The following is a 17,049-nucleotide window of genomic DNA, read 5'->3' as shown; positions in this document are numbered from 1 at the left end:
AAAAAATAATAGTTAACACTTAATAAGCACATTTGTTGCGCCAAGTGCCATAAGAAGTATGGCAGACAGACTCTAGGATCACCCCTTGATGCCCACCTCCTGATGTTCACTTCCTTGTGTCATATTCCTCCGCATGAGCAGGAACTGTGGTTTGCTTCCAACCAATAGAATACAACAAAGATGATGAAATGTATGTGGTTGTGTATACATGATCATGGAACATAATATGTTAGGACATTCTTGCTGAAAGACTCTCTCTCCTTGCTGATTTTGAAAAAAAATAAGTTGCCACATTGTGAGCTTCCAAAAGGGGAGGGCCATAAGGCAAGGGGCAGAGGGCTGTCTCCAGCTGGCAGCCAGGAAGAAACTGGAACCCTCAGTTCAGCAGCCTGTCCAGTACTGAATGCTGCCAGCAACCACAATGAGTTTGGAGGCAGATTGTTCCCCAGTCAAGCCTCAGATGAGGCTGTGGTCCCATTTGACATCCTGATTGCAGCTTTGTTAGACATGGATGCAGAGGAGCCAGTTAAACTATGCCCAGAATCTGACCCACAGAAACTGTGAAATAACAAGTGTGTTGTTTTAAGCTGCTAAATTTGTGATAACAATGTTATGCACCAATAGAAAATTTAAAAAGCTAGCGTTTTACATTCATTATCTCCTTTAATCCTAAAATAACTTACGTAAGTGGGGTCTATCATGTCTCCACTTCATAGATAAAGAAATTAAAATTTATGAAATAAATAAATTGTAAATAAGTGGCAGATCTGTTATTGAACCTGTATCTATCTGAATTAAACTCTTCTGTTCTTAACTGTTCTAAAATACTGACTGTATTAATTTCCTATCGCTGCTGTTACAAATTATCAAAATTTAGTGGTTTAAAATAGCACAAATTAATTCTTTTACAGTTCTGGAAGCCAAAAGGCCAGAATCGATTTCACTGGGCTAAAATCAAGGTGTCAGGAAAGCTGCATTCCTTCCGGACGCTTCAGTAGGGAATGAGCTTCTCTGCCTTTTCAAGTTTCTGGAAGCCACCTGCCTTCCTCGGTGCATGACCCCTTGCTTCTATTACTCCAACCCCCTGCTTCCATTGTCACATCTCCTACTTCTTCTGCACACAAATGTCCCTCTGCCTCCTTCTTATAAGGATGTTTGTGATTTTATTTAGGGCCCATATGCATGAGCTCAGATATTATTCCCACCTCAAGATCCTTAACTTAATCACGTCTGCAAAGTCTCTTTCGCCACGTACGGTCCAACATTCACTGGTTCCAGAGATTAGGATTTGTGTATCTTTTGGGATGAGTTAGGCATAATTCAGACTACTACACTGCCTATCCTACACCTAACGACTATTTGATAAAGAAGAACGACAGGGAATTTGGCATGCTAATTTGGATGGGGGAAGTGTAGAAAGGGCAGTAAGTAGGTCTGCCATTTCCTACTGAAATAACATGCTAGAGACAATTTGCTAACAACTTTCCTCTCTACTGGTAGACCAAGGCTGATAGGCACAACTGGAATTTTTTTAAATTAAAGTTATTTTTCAATGCATTTAAAAAATTATGATAGCTCTTGGCAATCCCATTGCACACCCCTGGTCAACTCCGTCTTTCATTCCTCTTAGCTGCTGTTTCAAATCTTCACCACTCTCTTCCAAGTTCTACTTTCCTGTCTTTCTCCTGCCTGTCAACAACGACAGTATTTTCTGTATTACAGAGAAAACACAGGCTATCAAGCCCTTTACCTCGCTCCATCCCTCCCAATCCTCAAACTCCAACTAATCTTTTAAGGCTCAATTTAAATATTACCCATCACCTCCATAAAAGCTATCCCACACCATAACAAGCAAAATCTTTAATGTTTGTTCAAATACTTTATACCTGGCTTCATTATGCCATTTGTCACATTGCATCAATTACCTTTTCATATCTGTTTCCTCTGCTAGACCAGGACCTCCTTCCTATCACATTGTAGGTGTGATTAAATGACTATTGAATTGATGCCTTCCAGCAGGTAATCATCTCACCTGCTTCAACGCATCCAGTGATGCAAACTTAACCGTACCCAGGACAGTTTAGGATAGCTCTGACTAGATGACTTCATTTTTCTGATAATATTCTGTTGCTTTCTCTGCTCTTTAATCCACCCTTTTGAAGACTATATTTTCACATCAGGAAATGTGTGGCCAAATAAGAAAGTACTCTCCCAAAGCTGCCTGCTTGGGATAATTGGATCTAGTAATTCCCAATAAGAAAAGTTACTCAATATAATAAGAGATGGAAAATTTATGAGATTTTTAAAAAAAGTTTAAAAGTTATATCCACTCTACAAGCTAATGTAAAACTTAAGATTTCTTCAGATAAAATGTATTAAAGATTGCTGAAAATAATACTGATTTAAAAGACATTTCTTTCAAAAAATAACACTCAGGACAAGTATCAGATATCATCAGAGACAATTTTTTTCATAGAAATTAGAGATGATTGAGACATGATATTTTATTTCCATGAGTGTGATATTTTTAAAATTACCTTCACATACAGGAGATTCTGGGTACCAACCAAAGTTATAGCATTGAATTAAATCAGATCCACTTAGATGATAATTTTCATGACAGAAAAACTGAACCACGTCTCCTTCTTCATAGGTTTGCTTTATAGGATGAAAATAACCATTTTCTATTAATCTCAAAGAAGAGCACTTTAATTCTAAAGATGAAAGAACAAATAAAAATAGAAAAAAGTGTTATCTTTCCTGCTGGCACAAAATTCACCTATTACTTACATGCCATATCTGGAATAGAAATTAGTAAATTTGTCATATTTTGATATCCATAACAAGAGCTTGATATTATTAAATATCATCAGTCTTATTTTAATTTAATTTCCCCAGCTGAAAGGAAGTTTTCTTATTTGAGAGCCTTAAATGATCAAAGCCTACTATTAACAAAATTAAAACCAGAAGCAAAAAACCCCCACAAGGTATGAAAAATGGAAAATAATTAGCATGACAATTTATATACACTTCTGTATGAGAGGAGGTTTTCAGAGGGAAAGCAGCCTGTCTTCAAAATGAGAACCTACTGGTACATTTTGGTGTGAGAGACCACCCATGTGTGTGACATTCCACCTCTTCCGTCTTCTGTCCTCCAGCAGTGTAGTAGCCAGGAGCGCATTCGTATTGTACTTTGTCCTCCACTTTGAATGTTTTCTGTGTTGTGGAATAATTTCCATGATGTAATTCGGGAGCCAAACATGTTTCTCAAAAAACAATAATAAATAATCATTTATTTTATGAACTTCATCACGAAGCCTAGAATATTAAAAAGAAATCTCAAAACATACTTTCACTGAATCTTGAGAATATCTGGCAGAATCAACCCTTGGCAAAATTGAAAAATAGTCAGTTTGTCCTTGCCTCTCTATTCCTTGCTTTCATATACCTTGTGTCCGAACTTCACCAGTTTTCCCTTCTTAAAGTTAATCTACTGTATTTGACCAAAGGCCACAACTCAACTGAAGGCTTGTGCGGTAACAATTTTTTGATTACGCGCCATCTGTGGATTTGTGTAATTTAGACAACTAACAACACACTAACAAAGTATGCACACTGTTCAAATTATTGGATTATTCTTAAGTATATCTAACAGACAAGATAAAATTAGTATTCATCATATATAAATTATATTTACAATACAAAATAAAGTGCATTATCTCAAATTCTTCTCTGATAAAAGAAGTAGTAATTTGTATATGTTGCTAGAAACAGGTTTATTAGGGTTCTTTCCTGGTTATTTGTGTGTGTGTGAGGAAGATTGGCCCTCAGCTAACATCTGTGCCAATCTTCCTCTATTTTATGTGGGACGCTGCCACAGTGTGGCTTGACAAGTGGTGCTACGTCCACGCCCAGGATCCGAACCTGTGAACCCCGGGCCGCTGAAGTGGAGCATGCGAATTTAATCACTATGACACCGGGCTGGCCCCAAGGTTCTTTCCTTTTGTTCCACTCCAATTCTTTATTTTTATTGGTAGAAAGTAGGAACTGCTGGAGTAGATGAGTTGTGGGAGTTGAGAACGCTTGGATTAAGGAAACACCTAGCATTAGAGAAAAACAATATAGCTTCTTGCATTTGTGGACATAATGAAAAATCAATTATATTAAATAAAAATGTCTATCACTATAAGAAAGGAATAGCCTCACAAGCCCTTCTCTTCAGATTTAGAAAATGATTCCTAAACACATACCTTGTTCCTGCCTACAGGTTGGTTGAGAAGACCATCCATCAGCGAGACATTGAACCACTTCTTCATCCTTCCCTCCCGTGGTTTTGTAGCCTGAAGTACAACCATACCGCATGCTCTCTTGAATTTTGTACAATAATTTTCCCTCAGAGACGTAGCCATTTCTCAGGTCAGGCTTAGTGCATTTTTCTATGGGAGAGAAGTATTTCTTTGCTTAACTTGATGACATTAAAGTTTGTCTTTTACTAATTTGCAAAACTAAGGCAAAGTTTAATATTATTCTGGGAATTTTAAAGAGAGAGAGAAAAATCTTGACTTCACAATTGCTTGATTTATTATAATTTTAGAACTATCCTGCATGTTTTGCATCAAATTTCTCTAAAAATTGATTCATTTGACATTGCCATTTTTTGTATGTCACTAATTCAGTTCTTATAGTCATTCCTACCCCCGCCACATCTACCTTTAAGAAATACACCCTGAGGTTTTCTGCTAACTAATAGTCATTAACTCCAAATAGAAGGAATTTCTTCTTATTATTTTTAAGTCCACTGTGTTTGATAATTTTTAACATCCTATGACAAAAGCACATACTTACCCTATGGATCTTTAAACAATTCTGCAGATATCTTAATATGAAAACTTTGCTTATTTTTTTCAGCAAATGATCTACCTGCACAGCAAGACTCCATAGTCAGTCCATGTAGACTGTGACTGAATCACAGACACGTTACTCAAAATCTTTGAGTTCATAGAGTTATTTTTTAGTAAATACTTGCAACAGTGATGTGTTAGGTAAGAAATTTACCTTAACATTGTATAGAGTTCAGTCATTTTTAAAGCCCTATTTTGAGACCCCTATAACAAATCAATTCAGAAAGGTTAAGAAACTTGTCCAACGTTAGTAATAGTCTAAATATATTTAGTGCTTGCTGTGTGGCAAGCACTTTATAAGGATTATCTCATTGAAGCAGCAGTGTCACCATTTTACACATAGGAAACTCAGGCTCAGAATATTGAAGTCACTTTCCAGTGGTGCAGCAGGACTCCCAGGCAGGAAGGCTGACTGCAGAGGTTGTATTTTAACCATGACTCTATAACGTTAAACCTGAGTTGTCCTCTTCTGGATCAATTTCAATGCTCTTAACTCTAATCTAAAAGAGTTAATAAATCTAAGATGTTCATTAAGATGTTAATTTATTCATATGCTGTAGTTGTGAATTTAATCTAGTTATGAATGATATTTATTTCTTAGAGTTAGTCTATGGTCTGTGTTAATACTCAAAGTGCAATGCTTACATTTATGGTCTGTCCTCAGTCATGGAAGGGATAACCATCCCAAATGGATATGTTTACTAGATATGTCAACCACCATACCCACTTGCTCTTCTAAATGAAATTGACTCAACCAAAGCCCCTTACTCTGCAAAACAGAGCTTAGGGAATTCTTTGCTCAAGAGAGGTCGCCTGACCCAATGGAAGCCAATTGATAGTTTGACTATGGTGTAGCCTGACATGAAATAATGAGATGAACCAATCAGATTTCCTTTCCACAAATTTGAACTCAAAATTCTGAAAAACACATTTTTCAATGGATATTATGAGAGATGAAGTTGGCACACAAAGGAAGGATGAGTCTTTCAAACGATAAAACCCTAGAGTGACAATCTTATTCTTGCTAAGGCCAATGTCAAGTATGCACAATTATCTGTGTAAGTTCCTCATTCCTTAAAATAACTCAGTTGTGTCTCTGTTCCTTGCAATATGAAAATAGCAATTTCAATAATTATCCTTATTCTCTTCACAGGGTATTATTGAAAGCAAATAAAGAAAACAACATTTTAATGAGAAACATTATATACAGAATTTTAGGATATGCCTTCGTTTTGTAAAAAAGACAGAGGGCCAGTAATTTTATTCTTATCTAGCAGAAGGTTTAACCACCTGCCATATTTTGTTGAACCCTAGTTTACAAACGAATCTCCTGGAATATCATAAACATCAAGTTGACACATCCCACTGACTTACTGAAGCACCGTGGTGCTGGAGACCAGCCTTCCGAAGTGCATGTGCTTTTCCCTTCTTGCTTTCCACTTTCAGTTGTATAACCAGCCAGGCAGTAGAATGGCAATTTTTTGTCTATGCTCATCGGGAAGTAAAAATTTTTAAAAGTATAGTAATATTGGGCAATCCTTCCATTTTCCACATTAGGAAGACCACAGGATTTCTCTGAAATGAGGAAATATCGAGCTGAAACCTGAAAAACATATCTAAACCATTAAATTTGTGATCAAGCAACAAGACATTTTTAAAATGAAGTCTTTGCAGACACTTTACCTAGTGCTTTTTTGGGGGGCTGGGGGGTTGGTGAGGAAGATTGGCCCTGAGCTAACATCTGTTGCTAATCTTCCTATTTTTTTTTCTCCCCAAAGCCCCAGTACATAGTTGTATATCCTAGTGGTAGGTCATTCTAGCTCTTCTATGTGGGATGCTGCCACAGCATGGCCTGATGAGCAGTGTGTAGGTCCACACCCAGGATCCAAACCGGTGAACCCCAGACCACTGAAATGGAGCACACGAACTTAACCACTTGGCCACTGGGCTGGCCCTAGTATTTATTTTCATTACCTAAATTTTTAAAGTACTTTTGTGACAGTCCTTTTCAATCAGAATTAATCTGTTAGCAATCCCAACACTCAACAGTCAGAATACAACTGGTCAGGCCACTTCCTCAGGGAAGCTTTCCCTAACCTTGTCAGACAGCACTTTCTCATAGAAATATATAATGCAAGCCACATATGTAATTTTAAGATTTCTAGTAGCCACCTTAACAAAAGGAAGAAAGCTAATTCTAATAATAGGTTTTATTTGACCCAACATAATAAAATTATTTTACATTCTTTTTTTCTTACTAAGTCTGAAATCCAGTGTGTATATACACCTACAGTACACCCCAATTTTACTAGTCATATTTCAATAGCCATATGTGGCTAGTGGCCACCATATCGGACCACAGAGTTCTAGAATAAATGAGGTTCTCCTTAAGATCTGCAAACCTACAAAATTTTGAAATAAATGACTTTTCTTTAAGAAAAAGACATACAACCCATTAAAAATAAATAATAAAAGACTTGAGAAAGAAATTTATAAAACAGGATATTCAAATGGTCAAAGATCTAGTAAAAAGTACTCAGCTTTAATAATCATCAGGGAAACACAAAGTAGACCACCATGACATAGTACACATGGCCACACACAGCCACTGCAGGCACTGAAATGGAGAAGACAGACTGCCTCAGTGATCAGTGAGGATGTGGAGAACATGGGACTCTCACACTACTGCAAGTGAGAGAATAAATTGGCACAACCTGTTATGAGAAAATAGTTTGGCTGTGTTTTTTAAAGCAGAATACATACATATATATTTAAAAAAAAAATACGTATGTGCAGCCAAGGACATGTTATAGAATGTTCCTGGCAGTACTATTCATGTAGTCCCAAACTGGAAACAATCCAAATGCCCATCAATGGCAGAAGACAAACACATTTTAGACTCCACATACATCAGAATATTATACAGCAACCAAAATGCTGAATGCTGAATCTCACAAACAGATCACTGAGTGAAAGAAGCCATTACAACATGAGTAAATATGGTATGTACTTACATAATTTTTCATTGAGATATAATTGACATATAAACTCATATTAGTTTCAGATGTATAATATAATGATCCAAAATTTGTGTATACTATGAAATGATCACTACAATAAGTCTAGTTAACATCTATCACTGTACACAGTTACAATTTTTTTTCTTGTGATGAGAACTTTTAAGCTCTACTCTATTAGCCATTTTCAAATATAAAATACGGTGTTGTTAACTATAGTCACCGTGCTGTACACCCCCATGACTTACTCATTTTACAACTGAAAGTTTGTATCTTTTGACCACTTTCACTCATATTGCCCACCTCCCAACCCCCACCTACGGGTGCCCAGACTGAGGGACTGGTGGGTGTGGGGAAGCTCTTGCAGCCCTGGTTGGCATTGGCCATGGCTCCAGGGAGGAACCCGAGGCGTGCTGTGAGATGGGCCGGCTCCCAAATCAGCTGGGAGGACACTCCTTCTTGCTACAGCTGTTCAGAAGCATCACTAGAAGCTCAGAGGTGGGTGCCCCAGCCAGCAGCAGAGAGGGGTGCAAGGGAGCCACAAAGAGGCCTCTTCTGATACCTCAAGGAGCAAGCTGACCCCTTCCAGTCTCCAGGAACACCACAAAGCGATATGAAACCCATTCATGAGAGGAGTCAGGAATGCGTTCCACCAAAGAAACAAGACGTCTCTGTGACCAGCGAAGATATGGGAAGAACTACCAGCTGCTCAACTAACAGACACCCTCCAGTGATGCCTGTCAATGGTCCTAAGGGGTTATGGTGGCCAGAGTCAGCCTGGGGGGGTGATCAAGCTGAAGTCATCACTGGTCTGAAAGTAGACCAGTATGGCATGCTGTTTAAAGTGGCTGTGCCACCTGCCACCTTCTCCTCAATTGGCCTCCCATTGTGGTGAACAGGAGCCCCTTGCCCCCCCAAGTTTAAGGTATCATCTTCACTGATTCAACACCCAGGAATCCACTAACCCCCAATCCACTATGCTCAGCTCCCATCCACCTCACTTCAGTTTATCAGGTCTCCTTATAGCTTCCCTATGCTGTGCCACCTAATTTCCTACCAAGTCCCCTCCTTTCTCCTTCTGCCAATATCACTACCTTTCACCTTCCACATTGTGCCATATGTCTCTTTCCTGGCAGAAGAAGCCACTCCTTCCCCCAGACTTCATCCCCAGCCCATCCATTCAACAAAGCCCTCTGTGCTACCTCCCCATCTGGACAGTTGCCACATCACTCAAGTACTCTGCCACTGGACCTCACTCCAGGCTGGATGCCCATTTATTATCAAATGTCCAGGCTACCTGCTGGGTGCCTCTTGCATGAAACTCCTCCAGCAGGTGCCAGCATAGCGCTTAACCTTCAGGAGAGCCTGTCTGCTGTGGGTGGAGACAGCAAAAGTGAAATTTAGTACAAATGGGAAAGTAAAACCCTCGACTCCCTCAACAGCAAGAGCCAAGGCCAGGGACTGGTGCCAGAGGTAGAACGTGTGGCAAATGGACACTTGTTCTCAAGGTCTCAGACTGCACTGGTGGCAGTGGTGCCAGCACGCTGAGGGACCCTAGATGCCAAGCCCATGGTATAGCGGGTGGTTGGTGCATTAGCTTCTCAGAAGTATCCTGTGGTGGCAGCTCAGAGGAAGGATGAGCCCAGACCCCTCAACCTGTCCCATCAAACACCTGAACATCAGGGTGAGGGGCGAGGGCCCGCCAGGAGCCCAGCAGAGATGGCCGGGAAAATAAGGCCCAGGAGTTCTATCCCCAGTCTCATCAGGAACTGTTAAAACATAGACCTTTGCCCAAAGCAATGGTGGTAGCTGCTGGCAGCCTGGTGCCCACTGCAATTGACCCAGGCCTGCTGCCCATGGGTTCAGAGATCCTGACGGCACCAAGTTTAAACATGCAGGTCGGAGCCACCTTCCCAGACATGAAGCCAACGCCAATGCTCCATTACCTCTTCCCACTTACCCTCCCATTTCGTGAAAGGCACCATGATCCAGCTGGCTAAGGGGGAGCTGAAGTGGGTGGAGGACCTCCAGACACAGGATACTGTGTGTAGTGGTGAAGTAAGCGGGGGGCTGAAGATTGACTCTAGTACTATCATGGACACTCAGAGAGCCAGTGGCCTGGATTTGTCATGCTGCATTTTGTAGCTGGTGAGCAGCAGAACAAAGTGAGCATCGAGGTGCCCCCTGAGCACCCCTTCTTTATAGATGGCCAGGGTTGGTCCTCCTACAGCCCTGGGCAGACTGGGCAGGAGACAGCTGTTCTCTCTGCTGTGCCATTGATTACAGGAGGAGATGTCTGAATCTTTATCACTTTGCAGAGCTTGAACAGTAACCCAGTTTCTCAGGCCAGCTGTACTCCTAGGCCAGCTGACCTTCCACCTTAAAAAAGGGCTGAGGGGATAGTCTTGGGATCCAGAGAACCATGTGACTGTGAAGGGAAAAGCCAGCCATCAGGCAGGGGTTCCTGAATGGTATGGTCCTCCTAGCTAGACCCTGGTACTCAGGACTGCTGGCCAGACCCAAGCTTCCAAAGATACAGCATGCCAAGAGGAGGCATGGGCTGCACTGTTCTGTCCCTCCTTCATTCCACGGGAGGTAAAGTTGCCCATGGAAGGGTGTTCCAATGCAGGAAAATGAACCTCTTTCCCAGACCCAGACTGAGGCTTTACCCCAGAGCTGTGCCTTGCCTTGAGCAGGCAGAGGACTTTTACATGTCAAACAGGGAATGGCTTTTTTGGCAGTAAGATTTGGGGTGGGGGAAAAGTCATGGAAGCAACTTCCCTATATTTCTCCTTACCCCACAGCATCCTTTCAGGACAGCCCCAGATGGTGCTGTGATGGGAAGCAGAAGGCCTGGGCCAGAGAAGGAAGAGGGAACATGCAGGACAAGACAAATTCCGAACATCTGGGCCTCCCTGTTCCCTCCTTCCCATCCCTGGCTCCTGTAAGGGGAAGGCCAGGCTTTGGGAGCAGCCTGAAGGGGGGGAAGCAAAGAAAGAGACCAAAATGATGATTCACAGCTTATAGTAGCAGTTCAACTGACTGAAGTTTTCTTTCCTTGCTTTTTTGTGGTGGGAGGTCAGGCGGCCCATGATTGGAAATAAGAGGCTTCCTGCCCATAACTCTTCTTCTGGCAGCTGTGCACTTGAAAGGGTAACTTTGTTCCAGATGTCTATGGCTGGGTTCGTGGGGACTGAGGGCTCATCACAGGACTCTCCTTCAGCCCCTTCCATCTCTCCTAACTATTCTTCCTCATGGTTTCTGGAACCAAGAAAGAAAGAAGCCCCTCCAGGGTTCAGAGTGAAGCCCTGCCTTGGCTGAGGCCCAGTTGGGGAATTTTGGGAGAAAGACCTGTTGGCCAGATTGACTGGGCTCCAGGCAGGGCTTCTGGAAAGTTAGCTGACCTAACAAATCTCCTCCTAGTTAGCATGCCAGACCCTCTTGGAAATTGTACTGAATCTCTTCTCCTCTTTCCTCCTTCTTCCTTCCTCTTTCCTTGCTCTTTCTTTTCCTCTTTCTCCTTCTCCTTCCTCTTCTTCTTTTCATCCTTCTTCTCCTTCTTTTTTTTTTCATTTTCACTCAAACACTCAATAACTTCATTTGCCTTTGGTTGGCTTCTGCAGAGGGGAAGGTGGCGAGGGGCTTCACATGTTCTCTGGTGGATCTCAAAGGCAATGACCAAAATTGTGGCCAAACCCAAAGGACTTCACAGTCTGGAGGCTGCAGTCAGTAGATCCAGGCAAGGGCTGCAGTGTTCCTCAGGCCTGCACCTTGGACACAGTATCAGGAGACAGGCAACTGGGAGGAGGCTCTGAACCTCTGGCTCTCATACTCACCCATGTTGGATGCCTGCGTGTTCTTCCCAGTCTTCCTCTGCTTCATAAGGTCCTTGTCTACTTGCCACTTGGTGAGGATGAAAAGGAGGATACCATAGGGAAACCCCATGGCCAAGCTAGTCCAACATCTTCCAAGGAGTTCTAGCCCTGCTTTCTGGGAATGTAGCCAGCTCAGGGGATAGGGGCTCAGGCTTCTCCTATACTCTGGGGAGCTGCAGCTTGGCAGTGCCCGGATCCTGTTCTGAGAAGCCTTCTTAGCTGTGGCTCCTGAGAGAACCCTCTGAAAACCACTTCTATGAGCCTATCACGATGGTGCCAGTAATCCATTGTAACAGAGGTTGGAAGGACTCAAGAGTTTAGCAGCCTAGAGGTGACACTGAGGAGGCTTTTGAGGCACTGTTAATGCTCTGTATATTGATCTGCTTGCCATAAAATTCTGTAAACATTTACAGAAGAATATCATATGATTTTTTGCATTTTTCTCGATATATTATGCTCCAAGTAAAACATTTATATTTTAAAAATATATCCTTATGTTGGAGATCTTAAAATTACATAAATACCAAAAAGAAAGAAACTCTTGACCAGCTCCTCTGGATTGTTTTGGGAGGAAGCATCAGGTGTGGCTGGGAGAAGACCTGCACCAGTGGGATGACTCTGCCTTCGAGGCTTTAAGTGATTACAGTCTGCCCATTGTTACCACGAGATTCAAAAGGACAGCAGTGCCAGCACAGGGTGAAGAGAAATGGGCAAGGAATCATGAGTAACGTAAAATTTCCAGAGTCTGCTGGAGGGGAGGAGCAGAAAACAACATGTACAGGAGAGTCCCCATCCCCTGAGAATTCTCACCATTTTCCATTCACATACCATCAGGGATTTAGAAGGGAAAGACTTTTCAAAAAGAGCGGTGCTATGATGAATACACATGGAGGTTCCATGAGGGGCAGCAAACGGGTGCTGAATCGTACTTTGCGGCTTCAAAGACTCTTTCCTGGGGCTTGTCCCTCCTTCACCAGGAGAGGCAACATTACCTGTCCACGTAGCTGATATGACTCAGGGAACATGAATTCATGAGAAAAAAGTAATGAAAAATGTGAGGAGCTCAATCACAATAAAAGAAAGTCATTGAAATGAACAATCAATACCACATGGAGCACAATTAGTGAAACAGGTCGATGGAGAGCTTAAAATTTGCATGATGAATAGCCTTAAATAGATATGGGAAGATACTGGTAATATAGAGCATGAATAAATGGCCATAAAGAAGAATTGAGTAGAAATAGTGAGTATGGAAAAAATAGTACAAGATATAAATAACCCTTTAAATGTGGAAAAAGTAGAATGGTTATAGTGAAAAACTAATTGGTATACTAGATATAAAATTTTAAAATTCCAACTTTATGACATTAGGGCCTTCATGTTGTACAATTACAAAAGCACCATTCACATTCTGTGATTTTGAGATTGAGGGGAGAAGCAGAAACCAAAAGGCAAAAGTTGATGAAATTGATTGTGTCGAAATGAAGGATTTCTTTCAGTGAAAAGCATTGTTTACAAAACACAGAACACTTTGGAAGAAGGAATTTGAAATGTTGAAAATCAGCAAGAAGTTAAAATCTATACTCTACAAAGAGCTCCCACAAATCAGCTATAAAAAGGTATAAACCAAGAAAAATGCTAATCAGTTATAAACCAGGAAATCAAGGAAAAGAACTGACCCAACAATTCCACATGTGGGTACATACAGGTCAAAGAAATTCACAGAGAAACAAGGTGATTATGGGACAGCATTCATTTCAGAGTTATTTGTGGTTAGGAGGAAATTAGAGGTAACTCTATGTCCAGCTGTAGGAGGGAGAATACATGAAATATATGAAACCCTATGAAGCAGCTAGCAACAAAACAGATTCAGTCAATGGAAATATATTTAAACAGTAGCAAGTAAAATAAAACAATGAGATAAAATCTATGGTAAGCTTTCATTTTTATGAATGTAAAACACATACAAAAAACAAGACAGTTTACAAAGTTACTTACATAGTTAAAATACATATAAACACATTATAGTGGGTCCCAGTTTGGTGGTAGGGGGAATGGAATCCAGGGTCAGAGATAAAAGGGAAGAATGTATAAATAAAGTGAAAGTGACACCTTTCATAAGCCAATGATGATCGCATGCTATGAAATGAGAAGTGTGATTAACCCAATCCTTGCCCCTCGCGTTCCCGATGAGGGTGGGGAAAGCACGGGGATAGGAGATCCTGGTCCCTGTCTTCAAGCAATGTACATTTTTTTGTTTATGTGAAGTAAGATTATAATCAAATAATAATTAGAAAATTAACTAGAATATTGCAATGTCTTCATGGGATAGAAAATAGACAATTATATTAGCTGGTTTTCCCGATTTAGACAGAAAGGTAAAACCAAAAGAAACTATTGACACAAAAATTATCTTATTGTAGAGTTAAATGTGTCAAGGAAGATGAAGAGTCTTTATTTCACTTTCATAATTTTAATTGCAGACCCTTTTTTGGTAGCAAATTTGTAGTAAACTATTCAACTAAAAGGCAACAATAATCCATAGGATGTTTTATTTCCCCAAATCCCCTAAAGTGTTTATTCTAGAAAAGCCTTATTGCTGTGATTTCCTACTTTGTATATTCATTCCTGCTGACCCTTAATGACCTGCCTGGTTTCTGATCCCTACAGCCTAATAACACTGATGACTGTCCCTAAATAATCCACACTAGTTCACTGCCCCCCTCACTCTCACATTCATCTCGTCCCTAGGCAGCCTGGTCACTGAGATTTCTAACAGTCAGGGAGTGCACAGGTATTGTTTGTCTGGGCAGTCGTGATATACACCTGTTCTCTCACATAATTACTCAGAGAGCCCCCTTCACTCTCGAAAGTGTCTTTGTTTGCATAATCAATTCTATGGTCCTCCTACTAATCATTACCTAATGACTTTAACCAATGAATAAATCACTAGGATAAAAATCAGTGTTGAGAGTCAAAAATCTTGTTGATGATTTTTGGTTACCTTTTTTCAAATTTCCCACATTAAGCTCACTCCATCAAGAGAGAATTAAACTTGCACAAGCTTTGTCAGTGTTAGGAATGGATTCTAGCATGAAGTTAGGATTGAGGTTAATACATCACTTCTAAGTGGCAATGCTATTAGCCTGAAAGCCCTTTAGAGTATTTAGATCATGGTCTCTTATTCTCCAAAACCTATCAATACAAAGGGTTTTTTAACTTGTTTGGTTTTTCTAAGTTATGTTACTATAAGAATAGTTTACTAATTTTACCTAAAGGGAAAAGTCTGTCTAAATATTATAACAAATTATATTTACAAGTGTGTTTCACATAAAATTGACATGCCAAAATGAAAGAGCATATTAAAACCTCAAGATAAATCCATGTTAGAATTTCCCTTCACGTTTTTTAGAGAATAAATACTATCAAGAATTAATTTTACCTTCTGCATAGAGTTCTCCTGAGATGATCAATAAGATGATAAACACCAAGTCTTTCGACCTCATCTTCAATGGTGTGCTGAAGAAAGATTTTAACAATTCTAAACCAGTAGAAACTCCTCATTAAGTACACAATACTTCTCGGGAAGAAAAAAGTTAATTATTTACAACATCTGTCTAAGTCCCTTTGCAGCAAGCCTTATATTTCATTTAAAATATTTTTTAATAATAGTAAAATAACACAACCATGTTCATGTACAATACATTTCACGCCAGAGTCCAATAAGAACATGATAACCAATAAGAGCCACAATAGCAACAGTATAAATAATTAACTCAGACCGCATGAAAAATGGTAAATTTTCACGAATTCCCAGTTGTAAGTCCATAGAGTAAAGTTCACTTGTAGCCATTGATTTCTTTACCACCGTTGACGAAATAAAGAGATGAACTTAGGAACATGAGGTCATGAATACCTAGTGTTAAAATAGAGTGTTGTCTGGATAGCACTGCTGAAAGAGAAAAGTGACCTTAACTGTTTCAAGCAATGAAACGATGATATTATTGACAGTCGTGTCTAACGTTTAAAGAGCGTATTCTGTGGCGGGTGACGAGATGGGTGCTGTGCTGTGTTATCATTCATTTATGAGAAATGTTGTGAGTGTTCTTCAGGTACCAGGTCGTGATCTGTTCTTGGGCACATAGCAGTGAAAAAATAGATTAAAACTACTGCCCCCATGGAGTTCACTTTCTAATGGGTTTTAATTTAAACTATAAAATGATATGTGATGTAGGAGCTATTACTATTTCAATTTTGCAACTTTTTTATAAAATACACCATATTAAGAGAAAAGTTCACACACCATAATTTCACAGACCAATGGATTCTCACAAACTGAGCACATCCATGAAACCAGAACCCAGAACAAGAAACAGACTGTACCAGCACCCCAGAATTTCCTTCAAGTCACTGCTTACACCCACTCTCAATGTTAAACACTATCTTCACTTCTAAAAGCTTGGTTTTGCTTGGTTTTACTACATTATGGAATCATATAGTATTTTTTTTATGTCTGGTTCCTTTGGTTTAACATGTTGTTAGTGACATTCATCATATCTTGGGCTGTAAAAGATAGTTCCTTCTCTGTATAATATTCCATTCTGTTAATATGCCACAAATTACCTATTCATTCTACTGTTCATGGCCATTTGGGTCTTCCCCATGACTTCCAACATTTGTTTTAGAAAAATTCCTCAATTTATCTATAAAACAGGAGTAATATTCTCTTCCCTTTAGGAATATGATTATATTCAAATTAATATAATGTTCTAAGATAACAGATGTGAATAAGTGTTATAATCATTTCATGACATATTAATTTGTTACATGCATAAAGGGATTAAATAATGAAAGAAACAACAAATATAAAAACAATTTGTTTACTATATGTATATTTTAAAACTTAACACAAAGTCAGATTTCTGAAGTTATAGTGAGAGAACCAAAAAACATCTTACATAGTCATGATTAACTTTACTATTTCTTTTCACTGGATATACTGACACAATGTTTACATTTACCTATAAGGAAGGCCAAGTGTATGAATCATGATTTGAATAGGGAATTTATGACTCATTCCTTGTTATCTCTTCTCAAAGCCCAATCTGGTTAATGTTTGTGAAAAGAATAAAATCTTGCACTAATAAAATTTTTCTCTTAAAAAGAGTTACCTTCACTTTTTTTGTCAACCAAAATGCAACTACTCCTGAATACATCACTTCCCTTACAAGCCTCTCAGACAGGATGGAGGGCTCC

The 17,049-nt window shown here is 39.7% G+C and overlaps 1 protein-coding gene and 1 pseudogene across 4 annotated transcripts in view; one reads left to right on the top strand and one right to left on the bottom strand.

Moving 5' to 3' along the window:
• The window catches only part of F13B (coagulation factor XIII B chain), a 30,879-nt gene extending 15,354 nt beyond the window's left edge, over nucleotides 1-15,525 (bottom strand). For 2 of the 4 annotated variants that reach the window (XM_070255786.1, XM_070255787.1), the window contains exons 1-5: nucleotides 12,622-15,336; nucleotides 6,276-6,476; nucleotides 4,251-4,436; nucleotides 3,090-3,266; nucleotides 2,538-2,714 (exon numbers count right to left, since the gene is read on the bottom strand). In XM_070255786.1, coding sequence (XP_070111887.1) covers nucleotides 2,538-2,714; nucleotides 3,090-3,266; nucleotides 4,251-4,436; nucleotides 6,276-6,396 — 661 coding nt within the window. In that variant the 5' untranslated portion in view covers nucleotides 6,397-6,476; nucleotides 12,622-15,336. Of the gene's footprint in view, nucleotides 1-2,537; nucleotides 2,715-3,089; nucleotides 3,267-4,250; nucleotides 4,437-6,275; nucleotides 6,477-12,621 lie in introns of all 4 variants that reach the window. The other 2 variants (XM_070255785.1, XM_014738080.3) reach the window with 2 other exon arrangements.
• Nucleotides 8,532-10,555, top strand: LOC100630582 (ataxin-1-like; annotated as a pseudogene).
• Nucleotides 15,526-17,049: the final 1,524 nt, after the last annotated feature.

This window comes from Equus caballus, chromosome 30 (assembly GCF_041296265.1).
Source record: "Equus caballus isolate H_3958 breed thoroughbred chromosome 30, TB-T2T, whole genome shotgun sequence".
Taxonomy (NCBI): Eukaryota; Metazoa; Chordata; class Mammalia; order Perissodactyla; family Equidae; genus Equus; species Equus caballus.
The sequence above is the reverse complement of the archived record's forward strand: the minus strand, read 5'-3'. Positions and strand labels throughout refer to the sequence as shown.